The 27,596-nt window shown below is 46.2% G+C and overlaps 1 protein-coding gene across 1 annotated transcript; it reads left to right on the top strand.

The window, feature by feature from the left end:
* Window positions 1-445: 445 nt before the first annotated feature.
* On the top strand, window positions 446-25,703 carry AARS1 (alanyl-tRNA synthetase 1; the record flags this gene model as incomplete). The annotated part of the gene is made up of 20 exons (XM_080702162.1): window positions 446-589; window positions 2,937-3,125; window positions 3,463-3,608; window positions 6,299-6,490; window positions 8,151-8,295; window positions 8,596-8,741; window positions 9,685-9,793; window positions 10,191-10,341; window positions 14,518-14,642; window positions 15,680-15,824; window positions 16,682-16,860; window positions 18,669-18,782; window positions 20,234-20,440; window positions 20,967-21,151; window positions 22,319-22,427; window positions 23,530-23,643; window positions 24,145-24,264; window positions 24,387-24,473; window positions 24,822-24,935; window positions 25,518-25,703. The coding sequence occupies 20 exons, from the start codon at window positions 446-448 to the stop codon at window positions 25,701-25,703; spliced, it is 2,907 nt and encodes a 968-aa protein (XP_080558288.1).
* Between the last annotated feature and the right edge of the window lie 1,893 nt (window positions 25,704-27,596).

Here is a 27,596-nt window from a genome sequence, read left to right as displayed (position 1 = left end):
GAAGTAAAGTGACCTCTTTAAGGATTGTTGCTAGGACAGGAACCCAGGTCTCCAAGCTCTCTTCCTGTTCCCCAGTTGGACTGAAAAGACTGTCAGCCTTTATCTCTCTCTTCTGATCCCTGCCGGTGGATGCTCAGTACATGTTTGTTGAATGAATGAATAAGCCACCCCCTGCTCTACGTGGTGTATTGGTGTGTGGAGCTTATTGACACTGGCATGAGAAGAAGTACAGACGGGGCTGCTGTCTGCTGACGCAGCAAGTTTAGCTTTGATGTTTTTAGCCTTGGACATTACAACATAGAGGTTTTAGGATCAAACAGCTTAACCGTGTCCTGCTTTGACTGGCTTGATAAGCTAGAGTCTTACGTAATGCCCACTTTCAGTTTCATTTCCCCTAATTTTTCTTCATTTTTCCTTTAGCTATTCCTTTGGGGTGGCTTTCAAGATGGATTCGACCCTAACGGCGAGTGAAATCCGGAAGCGATTTATAGATTTCTTCAAGAGAAACGAGCACACCTATGTCCACTCCTCTGCCACCATTCCCTTGGATGACCCCACGCTGCTCTTTGCCAATGCAGGCATGAACCAGGTAAGATTTCCCTCCCACTTGGCTGTCTGTCCACATAGGCGGCAGAGCAGTGAAAAGAGCGCCGCGTCTGCAGAGACAGAATTCCCATTTGTATCCCTGCGTGCTCCGGCAGAACTTTATGTCCCGAACCCGAGTTTCTTTGCCTATGAATCGAGGACTGGTAATAGTGCTGCCTATAGACTATAGTGAGAAGTGAATAAGACGATGCCTAATGAAGCTGGGTGTGATTGGCACATGCCTGTAAGTCCAGTGCTTGGGAAGTCGAGTCAAGAGGACCTCAGGTTCAAGAGCAGCCTCAGCAACCTAGAAAGACTCGGCCAGTGAGACCCTGTCTTAAAGCAAAAAGGGCTGCGGTGTAGCTTGGAGGTACAGTGTCCCTGGGTTCAATCCCCAGTACCTCCCATACATACACACAAAAAATAATGAGCACACGTTAGGCATTAGGCACTCAGACATTAGTTTTGTTGTTGTTGGGGGTTTTGTTTTTGTTTTTGTTTTTTTTTTTGCAGTATTGGAGATTGAACCTAGGGGCGTTCTACTGAGATACACCCCAAGCTCTATTTTTTATTCTTTATTTTGAAACAGATTCTCACTACGTTGCAGAGGGCCTAAGTAGCTGAGGCTTGGCTGCAAACTTGTAATCCTCCTTTCTCAGCCTCTCCAGTACAGGATAACAAATGTGCACCACCACACCTGACTCAACATTAGTTTTTTTGTTGTTTTTTGGTAGTGGGGATTGAACCCAGGGGCATTGCCTCTAGATCAGAAATAGCTTGACTAAGTTTTTTTCTTTAAGCAGCTCAAAATTGTATCTGTAAACTGAGCATGGTGACACATGCCTGTAATCCCAGTACTTGGGAGGCTGAGACAGGAGGATCACAGGTTTGAGGCCAGCCTCATCTCAGCAACTTGGCAAGACCTGCTTCAAAAATAAATGTAAAATGTGACTGGTAGTATAGCTTAGAGGTAGAATGCCCCTGGATTCAATCTCTAATACCACACACAAAAAAGAAAAAAGATAGCCGGGCGTGGTGGTGCACGCTTGTAATCCCTGTGCTTGGGAGTCTGAGACAGGAGGATCGCGCAGGTCAAAGCCAGCCTCAGCTGGCTTAAGAGACCCTGTTTCCAAACAAAATGTGAAATAGGTCTGGGAGTGTAGCCCAGAGGTAGAGGGCCCTTAGGTTCCATCCCCAGTACCACCAAAAAAAGAAAAAAGATATCTTTTAAGTATCTGCTTTTTTTTTTTTTTTTGTAATACTGGGGATAGAACCCTTTTACCTCCGGGCTACACTCCCAGACTTATTTTATATTTTATTTGGAAACAGGGCCTCTTAAGCCACCTGGCTTCGAACCTATGCGATCCTCTTGTCTCCACCTCCCAAGCGTGGGGATTACAAGTGTGCGTCACCACACCTGGCAGCATCTGCTCTTTTTTAGGTACTGTGCCAGGTGCTAGACAAACACGAGATAGTTTTTGTGTTTAAGGAGTTCATGAGTTCATAATCTAGCACAGAACTGATAAGAATTGTCCAGTAGAATTTTTTTTATTTTTTATTTTTTGTGTTTTGCAGTACTGGGGATGAAACCCAGGGTCATTCTACCTCCAAGCTATACCTTCGGCCCTATTTTTTATTCCGTATTTTATTTTTGTGGTACTGAAGATAGAACCCAGGGGTTTTTCTACCTCCAGGCTACACTCCCAGACTTATTTTATGCTTTGTTTGGAAACAGGGTCTCACTAAGTTGCTGAGAGCCTCACTCAGTAACTGAGGCTCGCTTCGAACCTGTGCAGTCCTGTCTCCGCCTCCCAAGTGCTGGGATTACAAGCGTGCACCACCACGCCTGACTTATTCCTTACTTTTGAAACAAGGTCTCACTGAGTCTCACTCAGCTACTCACTAAGTAGCTGAGGCTGTCCGCGAACCCAGATCCTCCTCTCGCAGCCTCCCAACAGTAGAACTTTTTACAGGGATGTAAGTGTTCATATCTTTGCTGCCCATATGATAGGTAGTGGCTATCATACAGAAATTAGAAGCCCTGAACTTTGTCTTATGAAGTATAGGTTTCACACGGCGGCCTTTGGCTGCTCTGACGTGGTAGGCCTTTCCCTGTGCAGGTGGTGGTCCTGGCAGTGGTGGGGACTGTTAGGGAATGAAACTGAGAAGCTGTTCCAGAATAGTATTGCTGCTTTAGTCCCATACAGCCTCCTGGGTCTAAGTGTCTGTGTTCTAGACTCACTAAATCCAAAACAGAAACAATTTGTTTGTGGTCTCTTCTTCCCAGGTTGTATGGCCATCTTGTATAACCTACAGCTCTTTAAACTGTCCTTTTTTTTTTTTTTTTTAAGTTTAAACCTATCTTCCTGAACACAATTGATCCTTCTCACCCCATGGCAAAGCTGAGCAGAGCTGCCAATACCCAGAAATGCATCAGGGCTGGAGGCAAACACAACGACCTGGACGACGTGGGCAAGGATGTCTACCATCACACCTTCTTTGAGATGTTGGGCTCCTGGTCTTTTGGAGATTACTTTAAGGTCAGCTCATTGAGAACCATTGGAATTCTGGGTAAAGGGGTCATTTCCATTAAAGGATCTGGGTTCCAGAGTTGATTGTGTTAAAACATGGACTATTTCCACGTTTCTAGGAGATGCAGTAGTAAAAGGAACTTGTTAATTCTAAGACTCCCTAGAAGTAATACCTGTAATTTGAAGATTTAAGATTATGTTTGTATTTCTTATATAATTGATTCTATATAAATTGATTCATTTTGAATCTATGTTCCCACAATCTGGTCTTTTTCTACTTCCACTAAATAGATTTGGATTTGGCCATGTTCTGTATCTTTTTTTTTTTCTTTTTTTTTTTTTTCAGGAATTAGCATGCAAAATGGCTCTGGAACTTCTCACCCAAGAATTTGGCATTCCAGTTGAAAGACTCTACGTTACTTACTTTGGTGGGGATGAAGCAGCTGGCTTAGAACCAGATCTGGAGTGCAAACAGATCTGGCAAAATTTGGGGTAAGAATGCACTTCACTTAGCTAGGCATGGTGGCGTATACCCGTAATCTCAGTAATTGGGAGGCTGAGACAGGAGGATTGCAAGTTCAAGACAAGCCTCAGCAACTTAGTGAGGCTCTCAGCAACCTAGCTAGACCCTGTTTCAAAATAAAAAATAAAATGGGCTGGAGGTAATGTTTGGAGTAAAATGCCTCTGGATTAAATCACCAGTACCACCACCCAAAAAAAAAAAAAATGAACTCACTTGCCGAAAGAATTCACTTTTTCAGCAAGAACTCACTTGCTGGGGGAAAAAAAAATACAACTCACTTGCCGAAAGTATAGAGAAATAAAGTAATTCCTAAACCCACTGCCAGAGTGGGGTCTTATGACCTAGAGTATATTGCCATTTCTCTTTTTGGGGTATGCATTTCGAGGTGCAGGTGAAAGTGACTGGGAAGAATTATCTTTTTTGTTTTTAGTGCTGGGTAGAGAACCCAGGGCCTTATACATAGTTAGACATACGCTCCACCACTCAGTTACTCCCCAGCCCCAGGAGTAGTGTGTGTGTGTGTGTGTGTGTGTGTGTGTCTGTCTGTCTGTCTGTCTGTCTGTCTCACTGGGGATTGAACCTAGTGTCTACTACTGAACTATACTCCCAGCCATTTTTATTTTTTATTTCAAACCAGGGTCTCACTAAGTTTCCCAGACTGGCTTTGAATTTGCAATCCTCCTGCTTTAGCCTCCTGAACACTGAGATTACAGGCCTGTGCCACAGTGCCTGGCTAGCCTTTTTTCAATTTTGAGACAACTTTATTTTTATTTTTTATTTTTGGTGGTACTGGGGTTCCTGGAAACCCTTCTACCTCTGGGCTACGCTCCCAGACCTATTTTATTTTTAATCTTTTTTTATTTGGAAACAGGGTCTCGTGCGCGATCCTCCTGTCTCTGCCTCCCAAGTGCAGGGATTACAAGCGTGTACCACCATGCCCGGCCCAAGACAACTGTTATTTAAGTCCTGTGTTACTTGGCTTCATGTATAGCTATACTTTGTTCATCAAATAAGCAGAATCATTGTTGAGTGCTCTGATAAGGAACTTTCAGCCAAAGCAGATACTTTGGAAATGCTTTTAATCTTATTAAATTCTTTCAGTGAAGCTGGGCATGGTGATGTACACTTCTAATCCATGTACTTAGGAGGCTAAAACAGGAGGATTGCAAGTGCAGGGACAGTCTCAACAATGTAGTGAGACTCTCAGTAACTTCGTGATACTCTGTTTCAAAATATTTAGATGGAGCCCAGTGTGGTGGCTCATGCATGTAATCCCCGCGCTTGGGGAGGCTGAGACAGGAGGATCGCACAGGTTCGAAGCCAGCCTCAGCTACTTAGTGAGGCTCTCAGCAACTTAGTGAGACCCTGTTTCCAAATTAAATATAAAATAGGTCTGGGAGTGTAGCCCAGAGGTAGAAAGCTCTGGGTTCCATCCCTAGTACCACGAGAGAGAGAGAGAGAGGGAGAGGGAGAGGGAGAGGGAGAAAGAAAGGAAGAAAATCTAGACATATAAAATAGGGAGAGAGAGAGAGAGAGAGAGAGAGAGAGAGAAGAAGAAGAAGAAGAAGAAGAAGAAGAAGAAGAAGAAGAAGAAGAAGAAGAGAAGAGGGAGAGGGAGAGGGAGAAAGAAAGGAAGAAAATCTAGACATATAAAATAGGGAAATATGGCGAGGGTGTCAGTTCCATCCCCAATACCGCCAAAAAAAAAAAAAGAAGATTAATTTGGAAATACATTAATCTTTTCATGAGACATAACACTGATGACTAAAATACCTCAAAAGTCCTACCTCTCATCCAGGCATGGTGGCGCATGCTTATAATCCAAGCATTTGGGAGGCTGAGACTGGAGGATCAGGGTTCACAGCCAGCCTCAGCTACTTAGTGAGGTCTTTGCAACTCAGTGTGACCCTATTTCAAAATAAAGAATAAAAAATAGGGCTGGGAATGGAGGTAGAATGCCCCTGGGTTCCATCCCCAGTAAGACACACACACACACACACACACACACACACACACACACACACACACGAACTAAAAAGGGCTGGGGATGTAGCTCAGTTGTAGAGTTCTCCTGGGTTTAATCACCAATACAAATTTTTAAAAAATTTGCAAAGAAAATATTTGCTTAAATTATCATCATATTCAGCATAAACACTTCTGTTTTTATATGTTCCTTTCCAGGCTTTATCTACATTTTTGCTTTTTTTGTGTTTGTGTGTGGTGCTGGGGCTTCAACCCAGGGGCATTATACTTCTTGGCTACGCCCCCAGCCTTTTTTTTTTTTTTTTTATAATTAGAAAACAGAGTTTCACTAAGTAGCTGAGAGCCTCATGAAATTGCTGAGGCTGTCCTTGAACCTGCAATCCTCCCGTCTCAGCTTCCCAAGTACTGGAATTATAGGCATGTGCCACCATGCCAGGCTGCATATTTTTATTGGTACTAACATAGTATGTATATATTTATTTTATTTTGTCTTACTTGAGAAGACTTATTATGGTCTGTCCCTTCAGTAGGATTTGTATATAGGCTTAATAATAGTAATTGCCAAAATGTGGGCCTTCTTAAATCATAAGTGTGTGTCCCTTTTATGGTGGAAGGACCTCTGAGCAGAATCCTCGCCAGTGGCTGTAACTGAGCTCATCCTCTCGCTTCTGCACAGGCTTGATGATGCCAAAATCCTCCCGGGCAACATGAAGGATAACTTTTGGGAGATGGGTGACACGGGCCCATGTGGTCCCTGCAGCGAGATCCACTATGACCGAATCGGTGGTCGGGATGCCGCACATCTGGTCAACCAGGATGACCCCAATGTGCTTGAGATCTGGAACCTTGTCTTCATCCAGTACAACAGGTAACCCTGGGGGGCTGTCCATTTCTGCTAAGAACCTACCTTTTTTAGAGTAATCAGAGCTGCTTGGCTCTCTTCATGCCAAAGGCTCTTTTCAGATCCTCATCTTTGGGGATAGCGGAGTAGCGTTGATGCCACCGTCACAAGACCATGTGACAGTTCTTTGAATTTTATTCCTGGGTTTTTCCCCTAATCATTGGGATAGGGTTAGGCTATTCTACAGACTCGTACAATACTTCCTTATGGGGTACCCAGTGATGTCATTCTTGCTGAAATTTGGGCCACTCACTTATTTACTTACTTTTGTGTGTGTGTGTGGTACTGGGGTTCCTGGAAACCCTTCCACCTCCAGGCTACACTCCCAGACCTATTATATATTTTTATTTGGAAATGGTCTCTTAAGCCAGCAAGGCTAGCTTCGAACCAGCTTGATCCTCCTGTCTCCGCCTCCCAAGCGCAGGGATTACAAGTGTGCGCCACCACGCCCGGCTACTTACTTATGTTGGCAGTAACATACATGCACATAGCACTTGGTAGCCTGCTCTCCCCACTTCCCCATTTTTCCCCTTCCCAATACAGAGTACTGAGATTGACATTGGTATTTTCAGGTATGTACACTTAGTTGATGGTAGAATTTCCATTGAATGAACCTCACCCTTCCCTCTCTCCTGTTGGACCACCTCTCTGGCTCCATTACCTGGAGTCCCTTTGTTATCCCAATTACTCCCTTGCTTGTACATATTAGAGAAAACCTGGCCCTTCACTTTCTGTGACTGGCTCATCTCACTAATGTTCTCAAGGTCCCTCAATTTTTTTGCACATGATATAATTTTCTTCTTTTTTTGCTGAGTAGAATTCCATTGTGTGGCTATCCCTTTTTTTTTTTTTTTTTTCCAGTACTAGGGATGGAACCCAGGGGCATTCTACCTATGAGCTACACTCCCAGACCTATTTTTCATTTTGAAACAGGGTCTCACTAAGTTGCAGAGGGCCTCACTAAGTAGCTGAGGCTGGCCACAAACCTGTGATCCTCCTGCCTCAGCCTCCCAAGTACCGGGATTTCACGTGTGTGCCACCACGCCCAGTTTTGTTCCACAGTTTTGTAATCCATTCATCTTTTGAGGGATAGCTAGGCTGGTTTCATAATTTGGCCATTGTGAATTGTGGTGCTGTGAACATGGGTATGCATGTGTTACTGTAGTTCTCTGTTTTCACGGGCTGCTCATTTAAAGCTCATGTCTTTCAAACCTGTCTCACTTTTTTTTTTGAGGGGGGGTCTGGGGATGGAACCCAGGGGCATTTGACCTCCGAGCTACACCCCCTGCCCTATTTTTTATTCTTTATTTTGAAACAGGGTCTCACTAAGTTGCAGGGCCTCACTAAGTAGCTGAGGCTGTCCGCGGACCATAATCCTCCGGTCTCAGCCTCCTGAATGCTGGGATTACAAGCGTGCGCCACCACACCCGACCTGTCTCACTCTTAAATGGATACCAGACTACTTCTCTTTCCTTTCTCTCTTCAAATTCTTCTTCCCTCCAAAACAAATAGAAGCAAGTGACAACAGTCACAGCCAGCACACTCCGCTGTGTAAGCGAGTGTGAACCAGCAGGGCCTGGAGGGGTGACAGTCTGAGTCCCTGCTTCTCTTTCTCTGGATCACACAGGGAGACTGATGGCATTCTGAAACCTCTTCCCAAGAAAAGCATTGACACAGGGATGGGCCTGGAGCGACTGGTGTCCGTGCTGCAGAATAAGATGTCCAACTATGACACTGACCTTTTTGTTCCTTACTTTGAAGCCATTCAGAAGGTACTGGTTCTGTTGCAAACATTAAAACTTCTATGGAGGTTTCCAGGCTGGACTTTTAGCAGGGCTGTCAAAGATAAATCATCTACCTGCTTCATTGCTAATGGTGTGCTAGTGGGAGGCTCGAGGCGCCAAGCAGTTCAGTTCGTTGAGTGTCGGGGCTGACTGGAGGCTCTTTGCTCCCCTACCATCACCTTTCTTGGCATTATGGGACTTGCGAGACGGTCATCCTTTCTCCTAATGCTCCTTGACCCTCTGGGAGCAAGACGGCACCTGATGGGCTGCTTTCTGCTGTCCCTGTAGGGCACAGGTGCCCGGCCATACACTGGGAAAGTTGGTGCTGAGGATGCTGATGGGATTGACATGGCATACAGGGTGCTGGCTGACCATGCTCGGACCATCACTGTGGCCCTGGCCGACGGCGGCCGGCCTGACAACACAGGGCGTGGGTGAGTATGTTACACACGGGGCAGTATTTGCACTGACACCATGAGTTTTATGACTCCCTAGAACTTAAAGCCATAGTCTTTTTGTTGTTGTTGTTATCTGGATAGGTTAAGTAATCTTTTCTTTTTCTTTTTTTCTTTTTTAAGGGACAAAGGGAGTTTTTGCTTACATTGAAAAGATGTCTTTTTTTCTTTTTTCTTTTTGGTGCTGGGGATTAAACCCAGGGCATTCTACCTCTGAGCTACACTCCCAGTTCTCTATTTTTTTTTTTTTTTTTTTTTTTTTTTTAGGGAAGGGAGGGTACTGGTGACTGAACCTCAGGCATTTTACCTCAAGCTACCCCCCCCCCCCCGCCCCAAGCCCTAATAGGACCTCATGAAATTGCAGAGAGCAGAGAGGCTAAGGTAGCTGAGGCTGGCTGCAAACCTGTGATCCTCCTATCTCAGCCTCCCAAGTATTGGGATTACAAGTGTGAATCACCACATCCAGCTAAAAGATGTCAATATATTGTCTTTTCTGCTAAGTACAGATGCTAAACACTATATTTAAGTGTGTGCTAGTTGTTGTCAGAGATAGGGTAGTATTTATTAGCCCCAGGGAACTTCATTACGGACAGGCAGGACCTGGGATCCTGGGATCTTGAATGTCGAGTACGCATCTGGCCTGTTCTTGCCGCTCTCTGCATAACAGGCATGAACAATAACAAAGTAGGTTTACCCTAGGTAATCCCTGACATGTGGTTGTGGGTGTGTTACTGGGTTTATGCCTGAATTAATTCTTGCGATCTAGGGGAATACAAAAAGAAGCAGGCTTAGGATAGAAGAAAGTCTCTGCAAGAGCAAATCAAAGTTGGTCACGTTGCTCCGGTAGAATTCCAAAGGAGCTCTGACAGAACCCTCAGCTGGGAATGTGGTCCAGCAGGGCGCTAAGTTCTGCCTCTTACAGGTACGTGTTGCGACGGATTCTCAGACGGGCTGTCCGATACTCCCATGAGAAACTCAATGCCAGCAGGGGATTCTTTGCTACGTTAGTGGATGTTGTCGTCCAGTCACTGGTAGGTATATTTCCCCGCTTACCTCTTCTGTGCTAAAGCCATATTCTAAGAGGAACAGGGTGGGAGCTAGCATACTATTAGCAGACTTTGTGTGTGTGTGTGTGTGTGTGTGTGTGTGTGTGTGTGTGTGTGTGTGTGGTACTGGGGGTGGAACCCAGGGACTTTTCTACCTCCAGGCTATATTCTCAGACCTATTTTATACTTTATTTGGAAACAGGGTCTCACTAAACTAAGTTGCTGAGAGCCTCACTCAGTAGCTGAGGCTGGCTTTGAACCTGTTGGATCCTCCTGTCTCAGCCTCCCAAGCGCTGGGATTACAAGTGTGCGTCACCATGCCTGGCCCAGCTTAGCAGACATTTTTAAGCAGGGTCATACAACAGTCTCCTTTCCTTGTTAGGGAGATGCATTTCCCGAGCTGAAGAAGGATCCAGAGTTGGTGAAGGACATCATCAATGAAGAAGAGGTGCAGTTTCTCAAGACTCTCAGCAGAGGGCGGCGCATTCTGGACCGGAAAATTCAGAGCCTGGGAGACTGCAAGACCATTCCGGGTGAGGCCCAGTTTATGCCTCCCTCCTTCCTGGCTGTAGCATCTTTCTAGGAAAGGCCAGTCCTCTTTCACAGGCTGAAAGTGGGCTCTCTTGTCTGCCAAAGCTGGTTAAACTTTTGCTTTTGGTGTAAAATGGGATTTAGACATTTTTTTTTTTTTTAATTTTATTTTATTGGTGCACTGTATTCATATATCATAGTGGGATACAAACTTTTGTAGACATACATGCACACATCGCCCAGTCAGCCCCCACCCGATCCCCACCCCATTCTCTCCCCATCCCTCCTTCCCATGCTTGGCTTAGTGGTTGACATCTAGTATTATAGCAATTTATCAAAAATTAAAAATGATAATCTCACATAACAGTTTCATTTGTCTGATACCAAGCGTTTGATGATTTAAAGATAGCATTTCAATATTTCTTTTTGCTTTCTTTCTTACTAGAGCATATTTTTTCTGTTTTTTTAGGTGAACTATCATATATTTATATATTTATTTTTCAGAAAAAAATCTATCCTAATATGGAATATGAATTCTAGATACCCAAAACGATCTTGAAAAAGAACAAAGCTAGCAGATATGTATTTTCTGATTTCAAACCATATAAAGCTACAATAATTGAAACAGTGTAGTAATGTTCTAAAGGCAGATATATAGACCATTGGAGTTAAATACAAGCCTAGAGCTAAATTCTTCCCTATATTGTCAAGTTATTTTTGACAAGGTTTCCACGAACATTTGGTGGTAGAAATAATAATCTTTTAACTAAATATTGTTGAAAAATAATAATTACATGGAAAAGAATAAAATTGGACCTTTACCTAATCCCATATACAAGTATTAACTCAAAATAGATAAAAGACCTAAATATAAATCTTAAGACTATAAACTTTTAGGAGAAAATCTGGGTCATATAACCTCACAACATTGAAATTGGCAGTGATTTCTTGGATATGATTTCAATGGCATAGGCAACAGAAGAATATACAAACTCCCTAAAAAATAAAAGAAAATATTGTATATCCAAAGACAATGTAAACAGAGTTAAAAGTTACTAATAGAATTGGATAAAATATTTCCAAATGCTATATCTGAAGGTATATTAATATTCCAACTAGAAATCCTAAAAATTAACAACAATAAAGGCAAACAATACAACTTAGAGATAGGTAAAAGACTAACATAAATAATGAATCTCCACAGATAACCAATCTTAGTTGTCTGTTGGATGGAAACTCCTGTTTCTCTGGTTCTGGTGAGTGTTACCTATTTCTTCTTTGTAGTTAATCTCTTTGAGTATTTTCTCTAGTGCTGGTTTTGAAGACATAAATTCCTTCAGTTTCTGTTTGTCATGGAAGCTTCTTATTTCTCCATCTAATTTGATAGAACATTTTGCTGGATAGGAAATTTTTGGCTGGAAGTTGTTTTCTTTCAGAGTTTGGAATATGTTACTCCAAGCCCTTCTGGCTCTCATGACTTGGTTTGGGAAGTCTGGAGTGATTCTAATTGGTTTGCCTCTGAATGTCAGTTGGCCCTTTGTTTTTGTTGCCTTTAAGATTCTCTGCTTGGCTTCCACATTGGTCATTTTGACAATTATATGGCGTGGGGATCCTCTTCTCCGATCCTGTCTAAAGGGAGTTCTATAAGTTTCCTGGATCTGTGTATCAACCTCTTGCTCTATATTTGGAAAATTTTCTGCTATTACTTCCTTGAAGAGATTGTTGATCCCTTTGGTATCACTTTCTTTTCCCTCCTCTATTCCAATTATTCTTAGGTTAGCTCTCTTAAGATGGGCCCATATTTCTTCAATGTCAGATTCCTGCTGTTGGATATTTTTTTCTAGATTAGAAACTATACATTCATTTTTGGATTGCTCATCTTCTAAGAGCGAGATTCTGTTCCCCATGTGGTCTAATCGGTTGTTTGTGCTTTGAATTGAGGCCTTTACTTCATTAATTGCATCCTTTATCTCTTTTTGGCTCTCTCTGAGTTCTTTTCGAAGCACCTCTATTATTTCTACAGTTATTTTCCTGATTTGATCTTCTAGAAATCTCTGATTTTCTGTTTTATCAGGTTCTGATGTTGTGGGGTTGTGCACATTCATTACTTCAGTGTTATTCCTCTTTCCCATGATTTCGGAGGTTTGTGCCTTCTCTGGGTTCTTCCCTTGGGTCACTATGGCTTCACTTAAGGTGCTCTGGATCTCGAGTCTGTATTATCTCAGACCCCACTACTCCTTTACTGGGTTGTATCACAGAGTCTCCGACCCAGGGAGTCGATAGAGGCTGCTTTAAACTATGGGGTGCCAGGTTGCACGTTCTCCTATGGTGTGATATCTCTGCCACCACCACTCCCTCACTGGGTCAAGTCCCAGGAGGCCCAATACTGCGATTTCTCCTCTGTGGCCTGCAATTTGACTCACTGTTCTTGAGTACGCAGATGTAGCTGTACTGGACTCGGTGAATTCACTCTTTTTTTTTTTTTTTTTTTTTTTTGTACTGGGCTTCCTGGAAACCCTTCTACCTCCCGGCTACACTCCCAGACCTATTTTATACTTTTTTTAAATTTAGAAACAGGGTCTCTTAAGCCAGCGAGGCTGGCGTCAAACCTGCTCAATCCTCCTGTCTCTGCCTCCCAAGCTTGGGGATTACAAGCGTGTACCATATGCCCAGCTAGAGAACAGTTTTCAAGGTAACACATGACTTGATTGTAGCAAGATATTGAAACAACATAGAAGTAACAACTGAAAGTCCTTTCCCAGCCAGGCATGGTAGGCATGGTGGCCAGCATTTGGGAGGCTGAGACAGGAGGATTGAGGTTTGAGGACAGCCTCAGCTACTGTCATTTCCCCCCAAAAAAGGAAAGTCCATTCCCAAATTTATTTCTCAGAATTGTTTTTGTTTTTTGTTTTTGTTTTTCAGTACTGGGGAATGGAACCCAGGGGCATTATACCTCCGAGATACACCCCCAGCCTTATTTTTTATTTTGAAACAGGGTTTCACTGAGTTGCAAGGAGCCTCAATAAGTAGTAGCTGGAGGCTGTCCTCGAACCATGATCCTACTGTCTTAGCCTCCCAAATGCTGGACTTACAAGCATGCACTACCACTCCCAGCTAGTCTTTTATTTTTGAAACAGGGTCTCACTGAGTTGTGAAGGGCCTTGCTAAATAGCTGAAGCTGTCCATGAACTGCAGTCCTCTCATCTCATCCTCCAGAATGCTGGAATTACAAGTGTGTGCCACCATGCCCAGCTAGTTTTTGTTTTAGAATAGGGTCTCTGCTGGGCGTGGTAATACACCCTTGTAATCCCCGCGCTTGGGAGGCTGAGACAGGAGGATCGCACAGGTTCGAGCCAGCCTCAGCTACTGAGTGAGGCTCTCAGCAACTTAGTGAGACCCTGTTTCCAAAGAAAGTATAAAATAGGTCTGGGCGTATAGCCCGGAGGTAGAAAAGCCCCTGGGTTCCACCCCCAGTACCACCAAAAGAAAAAAAGTAGTAGAACAGGGTCTCACTAGGTTGCTGAGAGTCTTGCTAAGTTGCTGAGGCTGGTCTTGAACCTGTGATCCTCCTGTCTCAGCCTCCCAAGTTCAGGGATTACAGTAATGCTCAGCCACACAAGCTAATTTGCTTCATTTTTACCAGGTGGGAAATTTTTTTTTTTTTTTTTTTTTTGCGGGTCTGGGGATGGAACCCAGAGACATTCAACCTCCGAGCTACACCCCCCTGCCCTAGTTTTTATTCTTTATTTTGAAACCGGGTCTCACTGAGTTGCAGAGGGCCTCACTGAGTAGCTGAGGCTGTCTGCGAACCGCGATCCTCCAGGTTTCAGCCTCCCAAATGCTGGGATTACAAGCGTGCGCCACCACGCCCGGCTCCCAGGTGGGAAAATTAATTCCCAAGTTTTTTTCTTTTTATTGAAGTATAATAGTGTAAAGAGAAAGTCTGATGAATTTTCTCAAAGTATTCAAATCAAGAAATAGAACTTTACCAGGAGATTCCTTGTGGTTTCTTAAGGTCAATTTCACATGATGTTTTGATGGATATCTGATAGGCGCATGGAACCAATACTGACCTGACTTGAATCCCTTCTGTCACTCCCAGCGCCATCCTGGGAGGACTCTGTGTGGAAAAGAGGGGACTGTCCATGTTGTTCTGACATAACTTGTTTACCGCGTAGGAGACACCGCTTGGCTCCTCTATGACACCTACGGGTTCCCAGTGGATCTCACAGGACTGATTGCTGAAGAGAAGGGCATGGTGGTAGATATGGACGGCTTTGAAGAGGAGAGGAAACTGGCCCAGGTAAAGAGTGTGGCATGTGAGCAGGAAAGCCAGCATCTGCCCGGGCAAGGCTCGGCTGCAAAGCAAGCATGGATTTCTTTCCATTAAGGTCTTTGAAAATTTTTTTCCCCCTAGACCAGTGGATTGCAAATGGGGGTGATTTTGCCCCCTACTTGATAATGTATGAAGACATTTTTAGTTCTCATACTAGAGGAGATGCTCCAGCCATCTTGTTGGCTGGAGCCAGGGATACTGCTTGCCATGTCTGATGCATGAGGACAGTCCCCACAGCAGAGAAGGAGCCGGCCCAGATGTCAGCGGACTGCCACTGCCAACACTGGAAATGTTCTTTTTTGTGTACTGGAGGTTGAGCTATACCCCAAACCCATTTTTTTCTTTTTTCCATCCTTTCCCTTTCCCTTTCCCTTTCCCTTTCCCTTTCCCTTCCTTCCTTCCCTTCCCTTCCCTTCCTCTTTCTTTCTTTCTCTCTCTCTCTTTCTTTCTTTCTTTCTTTCTTTCTTTCTTTCTTTCTTTCTTTCTTTCTTTCTTTCTTGTGTGTGTTGTACTGAATATGGAACCCAGGGGCATTCTACCTCTGAGCTACGCCCCTAGCCCTATTTATCTATTTATTTATTTATTTTTTGCGGATCTAGAGATAGAACCCAGGGGCATTTGACCTCTGAGCTACACCCCCTGCCCTATTTTTTATTCTTTATTTTGAAACAGGGTCTCACTAAGTTGTGGAAGGCCTCACTAAGTAGCCGAGGCTGTCCATGAACCGCGATTCTCTGGTCTCAGCCTCCTGAATGCTGGGATTACATACATGTGCCACCATTCTTTATTCTTTATTTTGAAATAGGGTCTCACTAAATTGCGGAGAGCCTCACTAAGTAGCTGAGGTTGGCCATGAACCTGCAATCCTCATGTCTCAATGTCTCAGCCTCCCAAGTACTGGGATTACAAGTGGACACTACCACACCCAACTTCCAGCTATAAATTCTTTAAAGTTCTTTTTCTCCTACTTTAAGATAACTAATATTTATGTCTCTTATTGGCAGCTCAAGTCACAGGGCAAGGGAGCAGGTGGAGAAGACCTCATTATGCTGGACATCTATGCTATCGAAGAGCTCCGAGCAAAGGGTCTGGAGGCAACAGACGATTCTCCAAAGTATAATTACCACTCGGACTCCAGTGGTAGCTATGGTATGTTGCTTCTGAGCTGTCTGCCCTTATCTGGGGGTTTCTGAGAGATGGATCCAAAGATTAGGTGGTCTGTAACAGGTGGCCTACAGTTTCTCCTGTAGTGCTACACAGTCATGCTGTGTACTTTTTTTTTTTTTTTTAATTCAAGTGAACCCACAAATTGAATATGTTCTTTGCAAGTTGACCTTAGATAGGGAGTTCATTACTACCCTTAAAGAGGTGTGTGTGTGTGTGTGTGTGTGTGTGTGTGTGTGTGTGTGTGTGTGTGTGTATTACCAGGGATTGTAGCCTGAGACACTCTACTACTGAGTTATACTCCCAGCTATAGCCCAAGCCCTTAAAGAAAGTTGCCAAGGCTGGCCTTGGACTGTCAATCTTCCTATCTCAGCCTCCCAATTACTAGGATTACAGGCATGCACTACCAAGCCCAGCTGAATATTCTTAAGGATCTAATCAGATTTACTAAGTTTCTGTTCAGTGTTTGAGGAAGTAACCAACTATTCAGTTTGCTCAGAGCTATCCCAATATGAACACTGAAAACCTGCATCCCCAGAAAGACCTCCCAGGCCTAGAAATCAGAACAGTTAGTCATCCTTCTAAGTGCTGGATTCCCTGTTAGAAAACCAGCCTGTTAATTCTTTAGTGGAGTTTAACGGGCTTGCTTCAGTATAAAATTATACAGTTAGAACCTAAGCAAGGTTTGCAAACTAGAATCCAACAAAAGCCAAGGGATAACGTGAATGAAGCTGGTGGTGCAGCTCAGTGGTGGACCTCTTGTCCAACCTGTGCAAGGCCCTGAAGGTACAAATGAAGTCATCGGCTGCGCTTTTTCCCATCTCTACATTTCCACTGAGCAGTGTTTGAGAGTGCGGTGGCTACAGTGCTGGCTCTGCGCAGAGAGAAGATGTTCGTGGAGGAGGTGTCTACGGGCCAGGAGTGTGGAGTGGTGTTGGACAAGACCTGTTTCTATGCCGAGCAAGGAGGGCAGATCTACGACGAAGGCTACCTGGTGAAGGTTGATGACAGCAGTGAGGATGTGAGCCCATAGTTCTTGTTGGTTGTGGGGTTGGGTAGCTTCTTTTGTTCCTCAGCACTGCAGGCTTTGGGAGGAGACTGAACACATCTCTGGGTTGGGGCTGTTTTGTTAGTGTTTCTGCAGTTGAAAGAATTGCTTCGGTGTGTTTGTTTGCTAGGGATTATATCCAGGGGCAATACTCTGTGTTACATCCGCTGGCCCTTTTTATTTATTTTTTATTTTGAAGCCGGGTCTTGCTGAGTTGCTGAGGCTGATCTCAAACCTATGACCCTCCTTCCTCAGCCTCCTAAGTGCTGGCACTAAGCCATGTGCCATCGCTTCCAGCTTGGGAGCTGCCTCTTTTACCTTTTGCTTTCTGGAGCCGATCCTTCCAACCAAGGGTAAAGGTTTTTGACTCCTCCATGCTTTCCTTTTATGTGTGTCGGTGCTGGGGACAGAACCCAGGGCCATTTTACCTCTGAGCTGTACTCCCAGCCCTATTTAATTTTTATTTTGAAACAGGGTCTCACTGAGTTACTGAAGGCTTCGCTAAGTTGCCAAGGCTGATCTTGAACCTGTGATCCTTCTGTTCAGCCTCCTAAGTACTGGATTATAAGCATGTGCCACCACACCTGGCTCTTTCCTTTATTTTTGGTTTTTAATTTAATTTTATTTTTTTGGTACTGGGATTTGAACAGAAGGGCATTCTACCTCCAAGCCACACCCACAGCTCACTACACACACACACACACACACACACACACATATTTTTTTTTGGTAGTACTGGCGATGGAACCCAGGGACGTTCTACCTCCTGGCTACACCCACAGCCCTATTTTATAATTTATTTGGAAACAGGGTCTCACTAAATTGCTCAAAGCCTAAGTAGCTGAGGCTGGCTTCGAACCTGTGCGATCCTCCTGTCTCAGCCTCCCAAGCGCTGGGATTACAAGCGTGTGCCACCATGCCCGGCTTAATTTTTTTTTTTTTTTTTTTTTTTTTTTTACTGAGGATGGAACCCAGGGGCATTCTACCTCTGAGCTATATCCCCGCCCTATTTTTAATTCTTTATTTTGAAATAGGGTCTCACTCAGGTGCAAAGGGCCTAAGTAGCTGAGGCTGTCCATGAACCACAATCCTCATGTCTCAGCCTCCCAAATGCTGGAATTACAAGCATGCACCACCATGCTCAGCTAAAAAAAAATTTTTAGCACTTGGGAGGCTGAGACAGGAGGATTGCACAGGTTCAAAGCCAGCCTCAGCTACTGAGTGAGGCTCTCAGCAACTTAGCGAGACCCTGTTTCCAAATAAAGTATAAAATAGGTCTGGGAGTATAGCCCAGAGGTAGAAAAGCCCCTGGGTTCCACCCCAGTACCACAAAACATACATACATACATATATATATATATAAAATTTGTGTGTATGTATATTTAGTACATATAAGGGAATGCAGTTCTTAGGCAGTAAACACTATTCAATTAAAAAGAGTGTCTTAGAGAATATGTGCATGTGTGCGTGTGTGTGTGTGTGTGTGTGTGTGTGTGTATGCACGCACATGCACACACCATGTTGAAGAATGCTCTGGCACTGAACCAGACCCCCAGTCTCTAAAAGGAGAATTTCTTATATATGCGAATTTGTATTTATTAGAACCAGCTGTGGTGGTATATGTGTGTAATCCCAATACTTGGGAGGCTGAGACATGAAGATTGCAGGTTTGAGGACAGCCTCAGCAACATAGCCAGACCCTGCAAGACCAACCTAGCAAGACCCCATTTCAAAACAGAAAACGAAAATGTATTTATGGTTTCCTGCTTGATTCCTCTTAGAAAACTGAGTTTACTGTGAAGAATGCTCAGGTGCGAGGAGGGTACGTGCTGCACATAGGAACCGTCTACGGCAGCCTGAGAGTTGGCGATCGGGTCCGGCTGTTCATTGATGAGGTGAGTTGATGATGGTGGCCCCGGGATCTGGTTAGTAATCCCCACCTCTTTGGGCTTTAAATTGGTCGTTGTTGTCCGTCCTTAGTGAAACTATAAAGTCCAGCAATAAGTTTCGGTATGTTTTGTGATTGTGAGGAATGTGACTAAGAGTAGAACCTGTATGTTCCCAAGTCAGTGATTTCAGTTGTTGAGATCCTGTAGGCTTGTTTCATGGGTTGCTTTTCTACCCTCAAGCACTTCTTTGGGAGCTGAGGGGCCCGTATTAGTTAATTACCAGGCTCTGTGTTACATGTGACAGAGTTTCAGAATAACAGCAGCTTCAAGTGAGATAGCAAAATATGTGTGTGTGTGTGTGTGTGTGTGTGTGTGTGTGTGTGTGTGTGTGTGTCTGTGTGTGTGTTGTTTCACACCTAAAAGTTCAAGCTGCTACGAGGCCCTGGCCCATAGCATCATAAAAATCCAACCTCTTTTTTTTTTTTTTACACAGTACTGGGATTGAATTCAGGGGCATCCTACCACTGAGCTATTCCCCCAGCCCTATTCTTTATTTTGAAACAGGGTCTCACTAAGTTGTGGAGAGCCTCACCTCAGTGAGGTTGGCAGCTGAGGTTGGCTGCGAACCCAAGTTCTTCCTGTCTCAGCCTCCCAAGTTCTGGAATTACAAGTGTGCGCCACCTCACCCTGCTAGAACTTCTCACTGTTGCTCCACCATCAGTTCTGGGGTTTGCCCAGAGCTTCATGGTCCAAGAAAGTAATTAGCAGATCCATTGTCTAGGCCAGACTTGGCAGGCTATTTTTTTTAAGGGCTCTATAGATAGTAAATATTTTGGCTTTGTGGGCCTTTGCTCTCGATCACAATTACTCAAGCCATGTCATGACAGTACACATGCAGCCAGAGACAATACCTAAACAAAGGAGATTAGCTGTGTTCTCATAAAACTAAAAGCAGATAACAGAGCCAGGTATGGTAATGCGTGCCTATAATCCCAGTACTTGGGAGGCTGAGACAGGAACATTGAAGTTCAAGGCCAGCCTCAGCAATTTCCTCGGCAACTTAGCAATGTCTGCCATGACTTAGTGAGACTCTTTCAAAATAAAGGAATAAAATAGGTCTGGGGGTGTGTCTCAGAGGTAGAATGCCCCTGGGTTCTATCCCTAGTACTATGAATGAATGAATGAATGAATGAATGAATGAATGAATGAATGAATGACATGCTGTTCTAGTTCCTGTTCTTGGAAAGGGAAGGGAAAGGCCTGCTCCTTCCCATCAGGGTACACCTCACTTCCATTCACATGCTTTTGGCCAGAACTTAGTCATATGGCCAGATTTATCCGTAAAGAAAGCTGGAAAGTTAACTTTTTATTCTGGGCAGCCAAGTGTCCAACTAAACCCTGTAGTACTTTGGAAGGACTGGCATCTGTTACCCACCAAGCCCCTCTGTCCCATCCAGCCCCGGCGGAGGCCTGTCATGAGCAACCACACCGCTACCCACATTCTCAACTTCGCCCTGCGCTCTGTGCTTGGGGAAGCTGATCAGAAAGGCTCACTGGTTGCTCCTGATCGCCTTCGGTTTGACTTCACTGCCAAGGGAGCCATGTCCACCCAGCAGATCAAGAAGGCCGAAGAGATTGCTAATGAGATGATCGAGGCAGCCAAGGTAGGCGGGCGTCTCTACCTTCACGAGCCTCTCTTTCCCACACTATCACTTTCTGTCGTGAAGGCTCAGCAGTTCAAATGCTGCCCTCCCTTGTACCTTGCTGTGTCCTGCACAGAGATCTGCTTAAAGCATCGATTCTTAAAGCGTTGTAGGAGGCAGAAGAAGTATTCAGTACAGCCAGGGCTCTTGTAGTTATCACTACTTATTATATTTCCTTGAAATGGAATCTTGTTAAGTTGCCCAGGATGGTCTCAAACTCCTGGGCTTAGGTTATCCTCCCAGTTCAAGTAGCTGGGACTACACCTGTGTGTCACCATACCCAGCTATGCCTGCTTGAGATTTGGCTGGCAGTTTAACAAGAAGCCTGAAATCCCAACCCTGACCACCTTGACTTGTCCATGGTATTATCTCAGGAGCTTTGGGCACCTGCCGAGCATAACTGGGGTAGGCCTTAGAGTCCTGCCTGTAGTACCATGCTTACTGCATCTTCAGAGAAGATTTTATTTCTCTTTTCCTTCTACGGCAGCCTGTCTATACCCAGGATTGTCCCCTGGCAGCAGCGAAAGCCATCCAGGGTCTGCGTGCTGTGTTTGATGAGACCTATCCTGACCCTGTGCGAGTCGTCTCCATTGGGGTCCCCGTGTCCAAGCTGTTGGATGACCCGTCTGGGCCTGCTGGCTCCCTCACTTCGGTGGAGTTCTGTGGTGGAACGTGAGTACTGCAGGAGGAGCAGCACGGATGGGGGCCTGCCTTTTGTTAATTTGGCCTCACTTTTCAAGGATGTGGGTCATAGGCTAGACCAGCTCTTGTTTTTCTTTCTTTTCCTTTTTTTTTTTTTCTTTCCTCAGTACTGGGGATGGAACCCAGGGACATTCTATCTCCAAGCTACACCCCCTATTTTTTATTCTTTATGTTATTTTTATTTATTTATTTATTTTGTGGTCCTGGGGATGGAACCCAGGGGCTTTCTACCTATGGGCTACAATCCCAGACCTATTTTTGATATTTTATTTGGAAACAGCATCTCACTAAGTTGCTGAGAGCCTCACTACGTAGCTGTGGCTGGCTTCGAACCTGAGCAATCCTCCTGTCTCAGCCTCCCAAGCACGGGGATTACAAGTGTGCATCACCATGCCCAGCTTATTCTTTATTTTGAAACAGGATCTCACTGAATTGCAAAGGGTAGCCGAAGCTGTCCGCAAACCGTGGTCCTCTTGTCTCATCCTCCCAAATGCTGGGATTACAAGCGTGCACCGTCACACCCAGCTTGTATTTATTTATTTACTTATTGTTTATTTATGTCTTACAGTTCTCAGGCAGTGTATAGGTGGGTGTATGGAGGAAAGGCTGGGATCATGTTTCAGATCCCATGAGAAAATATGCTGAGATGTCTTTTTTTTTTTTTTTTTTTTTTTTTTTGTGGGTCTGGGGATGGAACCCAGGGGCATTCGACCTCTGAGCTACACCCCCTGCCCTATTTTTTATTCTTTATTTTGAAACCGGGTCTCACTGAGTTGCAGAGGACCTCACTAAGCAGCTGAGGCTGTCCGCGAACCGCGATCCTCATGTCTCAGCCTCCCAAATGCTGGGATTACAAACGTGCACCACCACGCCAGGCTGAGTTACTGTCTTGCTTATTGTCAGAGTACTCGCAGGCCTAGGCTTTCTCTGCCTTTCGTTTCCTTCCCACTATTTCTCTTGTCCTTGTTTAGCCAGAGGTGTGCTCTGAAATTCCCTTAACATGGAGGGCCTTATCCCATTGTTCCCTGGAGGGATCACTTACAGGGCACAGGCCTCCCAGCCACAGGCTCCCAGGGCAGGCGGAGGAGGCCGGGGTGCCTGGGCTTCCTCTTCATTGTGTGCTGTGTGTTCTGGCAGGCATCTGCGGAACTCAAGTCACGCGGGAGCATTTGTGATTGTGACTGAAGAAGCTATTGCTAAGGGTATCCGGAGGATCGTTGCTGTCACCGGCGCTGAAGCCCAGAAGGTGAGCGGATTGGGCTGGTGTGGTTTGTTTCAAGAGGAGCCCAGTGTGCAAGCAAACAGTTCTATGGCTCCTGTAGTCAGAAAATACACTGTTACCACCTCACATCCTCCAGTTACCCCAGTCTAGCAGAACAAAGCCACCACCACACAAAACTCCCCAGCTGTCATGTTTAAATTCTGCTTCTCCCCCAAAGAGGGGTAGGCCTCCTTTCCCAGGGTGACAGGCTCCCAGTTTGTGAGTTCCCGGTCACTCCCTGCACCTGAGTTAGAAGGAGCTTTCCTTGCCGAGAGCTTTTCCTTGCCGAGAAGAAGGTGCTTCTTGAGCCAGGCATGGTGGCACACACTTGTAATCCCAGTACTTGGGAGGCTGAGACAAGAGGATCAAAGGTTCTCAGGCCCTCTGTAACTTAGACCCTGTTTCAAAATAAAAAATAGAGAGCCAGGCGTGGTGGCACACACTTGTAATCCCAGCTTTCGGGAGGCTGAAACCGGAGGATCGTGATTCGCGGACAGCCTCAGCTACTTAGTGAGGCCCTCTATAACTTAGTGAGACCCTGTTTCAAAATAAAGAATAAAAAAATAGGGCAGAGAGTGTAGCTTGGAGATTGAATGCCCCAAGCTCCACCCTCAGACCCCAAAAGAAGAAGAATAAAAAATAGGGATGCAGCCAGGCGTGGTGGTGCACGCTTGTAATCCCCGCGCTTGGGAGGCGGAGACAGGAGGATCGCGCAGGTTCGAAGCTAGCCCCGCGTGCTGGCTTAGGAGACCCTGTTTCCAAATAAAAATGCAAAAATAGGTCTGGGAGTGTAACCCGGAGGTAGAAGGGCTTCCAGGAACCCCAGTACCACCAAAAAAAAAAAAAAATAGGGATGGGGGTGTAGCTCAGAGGTAGAATGCCTCTGGGTTCAATCCCAAGTGCAAAAAAAAGAAGGTAGTTTATTTTTAGGATGGGGAGCTGCCAGCTCTTGCTCCCTGGGGTAAGGAAATTTCCGGTGTCTTGGGATGTGTGCTCCACAGAGCACATCGGTGCTTCCACATCTGTTCACAGCAGTGGGCTAGAAATTACTGCCTGGAGTTTACAGCAGTATTTGTTCCCCTCCCAGGCCCTCAGGAAGGCAGAGAGCTTGAAGAAATCTCTGTCTGTCATGGAGGCCAAAGTGAAGGCCCAGACCGCACCAAACAAGGATGTGCAGAGGGAGATCGCTGACCTCGGAGAGGTAGGAGTGGAGTAAGGCCTTCTCTGTTCTCCACGCACTCTTCATAAAGCCAGTCCGGTCCTGATTCTCAGTGACTTGGGCTCTGGGCTGACTTCTGTCGTGCCTTGCAAAGGGGACTCCTTGGATCCTGGCCCACAGACCCCTGTACACTGCCTGCTGCTCCTGTTCATCCAAGCACGAGTGGGCACTGGGGTGGGGGAGGTGTGGAGAGTGCCCGCTGTTCCCAGCCCTGCCTGGTGCTTCTTAACATTGGGGATTCCAGTAACCCCTCCCAGGCTGTGGTCATGGCCTGCTAAGGACCAGCTCTTCCATGAGAGCTGAGCCCTCTTTCTGTCACTCCTTTCTAGCCCTGTTTGTAACAGCTGCCACAAGGCCAGCAGACAACTCTGCTGATTCTAGCTGGGGAGGACTTGGGTTCAAAGTCAGAAGGGTGGAGTGGGCTGGGCCTTGTGCTAGCACCTTGGGGCACAGGCCCAGATGGGCTTCCGGTTCTGGTTCCAGGCCCTGGCCACCGCGGTCATCCCCCAGTGGCAAAAGGATGAACTGCGGGAGACTCTGAAATCCCTTAAGAAGATCATGGATGACCTAGACCGAGCGAGCAAAGCGGACGTCCAGAAGCGGGTGAGTCCTGGCAGCTGGTGGCAGCGAGGGAGCCAGGAGGATGTCCTCGCAGAGCCCAGCATGACTGCTGCTGGGTCTTGGGGTCTGGGTCTTCCCTCTGAGCCCTGGATTCCTTGTTGCAGGTGTTGGAGAAGACAAAGCAGCTAATCGACAGCAACCCCAACCAACCCCTGGTTATCCTGGAGATGGAGAGTGGCGCCTCGGCCAAGGCAAGCAGGGCTGGGATCCAGGCCCGCCCGTCCCTCTGGTGGCTCATTGGTGGGCTTTGCAGATGCGAGCTGTGTGGTCACCTGGGGGGTCCCTTCTAGGACCATGGTTGGGCTGAGCCACGGAGAGGGCTGGTCAGAGGAAGGAGCTCCCTGGAGATGGAAGGCAGTCCTCAGAGCCAGAGTGTGGGCAGGGTCTGGGTTTGGAGCCCTCTTCATCCAGGCCCCTGCAGAAGCAGCTGCTCTTGGAAGGGTGGTGGTGGTGCTCCGAGGGTTGAGCTTTGCAACCTCTCCCTGTGCGCGGCAGGGTCCCCGGCCCGGCGCCCTGGCCTGACTGAAGGTCTCTCATAGGCGCTGAATGAAGCCTTGAAGCTATTCAAGACGCACTCCCCTCAGACGTCCGCCATGCTCTTCACAGTGGACAATGAGGCTGGCAAGATCACATGCTTGTGTCAGGTCCCCCAGGTCAGAGCTGCTGCGGCCTGGTGCCGTGGGAAGTGTCACCTGTGGCTTCTTCGTGTTTGGTTCTTAACCCTTGTTTGCTGAGACCTTTTTATGAGTGCAGCCCCGTGAGAAACAGCCATTCTCCTGCCCACTGTTTATCACCTTCCCTGTAGCCTTTACCCTCATTCTTTTTTTTCTTTTTCCTGTATTCAGGATGGAACCCAGGAACATTCTACCTCTGAGCTACACCCCCAATCCTATTTTTTATTTCTATTTTTTGAAAATGGTCTCACTGAATTGCAAAGGGCCTTGCTAAGTAGCTGAGGCTGTCCACAAACCGTTATCCTCCTGTCTCAGCCTCCTATATGCTGGGATTACAAGCATGTGCTACCACACTGGGCTCTGCCCTCATTCTTGAGTCTGTTTAACTGTCCTGGGTAATGCCTGGCTTTGCCACTTGGTCCTTGAACTGGACCTGCACCAGTTGTACAATCTGTCTCACTCTTTGGCAGCAATGTGCAAGGCAGGGATGGGGATTAGAGGCTGCCCCCCGCCCTCCCCTCTCCATTCCTCCCTCAATTCTATCTCCTTCCTGTTTTCCAGAATGCAGCCAACCGGGGCCTGAAAGCCAGCGAGTGGGTGCAGCAGGTGTCGGGTCTGATGGATGGCAAAGGTGGTGGCAAGGACGTGTCTGCCCAGGCCACAGGCAAGAACGTGGGCTGCCTGCAGGAGGCGCTGCAGCTGGCCACCTCCTTTGCCCAGCTCCGCCTGGGAGATGTGAAGAACTGAGGGCAGGGGCAGCTCTCACTGGGAAGTGTCTTCCACTTGCCTGGAGGCATCAGTCCAGCTGGGAGCTCATCTGCCACAAGGACATGTGAGTCTTGGGACTTGTACACAGCCCCATCCGTCCTCCGAAACCAGCAATGACTGGAACACACCTGGGAGCCGTCCTGTGACTCAGCGCCCCGTTATGTTGCTGCCCTGAGCCCTCCCACAGCGCCATCTGTCTAGAGCCACCACCCCGGATTGCTGATTAACATCGTCATGCTTGTGTCTGTAGGTAACAGTTCTCTGCCCACCCAGAGCTTCTGGGTCTGCAGTAGGAAGCCTCTTTGATGCAGAGAATAAAAGGACCATGTGCAATACTTGATGCCTTGTGACGTGTATCCCCTTCCCTGAGGTGTCTCTCATCGGACAGCCTGTGGCTTCCTGGCATGTAAATATGTGTTGTGCCTCAAGCTGGCTTCTGATCGCAGTCCTCAGAGCCCAGCCACAGACGCCTGGACTTTGGAGTGGTCCTTGAGGTTACCTCAGGATATTTGTGGATAGTGAGACCCTGTTTCAAAATAAAGAATAAAAAATGGGGCTTGGGGTATATAGCTTGGAGGTAAAAAAAGAGCCAGATGTGATGGTGCACACCTGTAATCTCAGTACTTGGGAGGCTGAGACGGGAGGATTTCAGGTTCAAGACCAACCTCTGCAATTTAATGAGACTCTCAGCAACCTAGCAAGACCCTGTTTAAAAAAAATAATAAAAAGGGCTGGAGGTATAGCTTGGAGATAGAATGAATGCCCCTGGATTCAATCCCCAGTATCAAAAAGAAAAAAAAAAGTATTTGTGGAGGTAAAGGCAGACTAGGTGGGGCGAGATGGAGAGAGGCACTAGCACTGGGAATTCAATGGAAGTGGCCTAGGAGCCGGGTGTGGTGGTACACGTTTTTAATCCTAGTACTTGGTAGGCTGAGACAGGAGGATCGTAGGTTCACAGCCAGCCTCAGCTACTTAGTAAGGCCCTCCACAAACTTAGACCCTGTTTCAAAATAAAGAATTTTAAAATAGGGCCGGGGTAGGGGGGTGTTGCTTAGAGGTTCATTCCCCAGTACTGCAAAAAATAAGAATTAAAAAAAAAAAAAAAAAAGGAATGGCCTAGGGCTTTAGATGAAGCTCAGTGGCAGAAGTTGCCTGGTGTGCACAGGCCCTGAGTCCAGTCCCTGCAAAAAAGAAATGATCTACCAGGTGACTCAAAAGCAGAAAAGTGCCTTTCTTAGCTCTTCAGAGAGCTTCTCCATGTCAGGCCTGCGTCCTCCCCCGGCCCTTTGAAGCTGCTGCTGTGTAGTCAGTCTTCTAGAGGAGGTCTTTAGCGTGTAGCTCTTGCCTCCCTCCCTCTACAGACTGCCCCATCATCCCAGTTCCTTGACCCAAAGAAGGTCAGTAACAACACAGACAGTGGCCTGGGATCCAGCTGATGCAAGTCTAAAATAGTTTGAGCTAGGCCTGGTGGCACATACTTATTATCCTAGTACTTGGGAGGCTGAGACAGGAAGATGGTGGGTTCAAAGCTAGCCTTGGCTGCTTAGGCCCTCCACAACTTAGAGAGGCCCTGTTTCCAGATTTAAAAAATAGGGCTGAGGGTGTAGCTCAGAGGTAGAACACCCCTGGGTTCAATCCCCAGGACCACAGAAACAAGTAAATAAAAAGTGTGTGGGAGTTAAGGGTACTGCCAGCTCCTCTGGATACAGCAGCCAGCGGCCCCTGCTGGGGTTAAGGGACACTCCTCACTTGGGGTCCGAGGGAGAGGGAGGGGGCTGGGGCCCTACTAAGGTGCTTGTTCCAGGGGAGTGGCGTTGGGGGAGAAAGATCATTACACTGTCCAGTGACCAGGGCAGGGGGCGAGACATCCCA

Source organism: Muscardinus avellanarius (genome assembly GCF_963383645.1).
Source record: "Muscardinus avellanarius genome assembly, chromosome: 10".
In the NCBI taxonomy this organism is placed as follows: domain Eukaryota; kingdom Metazoa; phylum Chordata; class Mammalia; order Rodentia; family Gliridae; genus Muscardinus; species Muscardinus avellanarius.
This window is presented reverse-complemented; position numbering and strand designations above follow the sequence as displayed.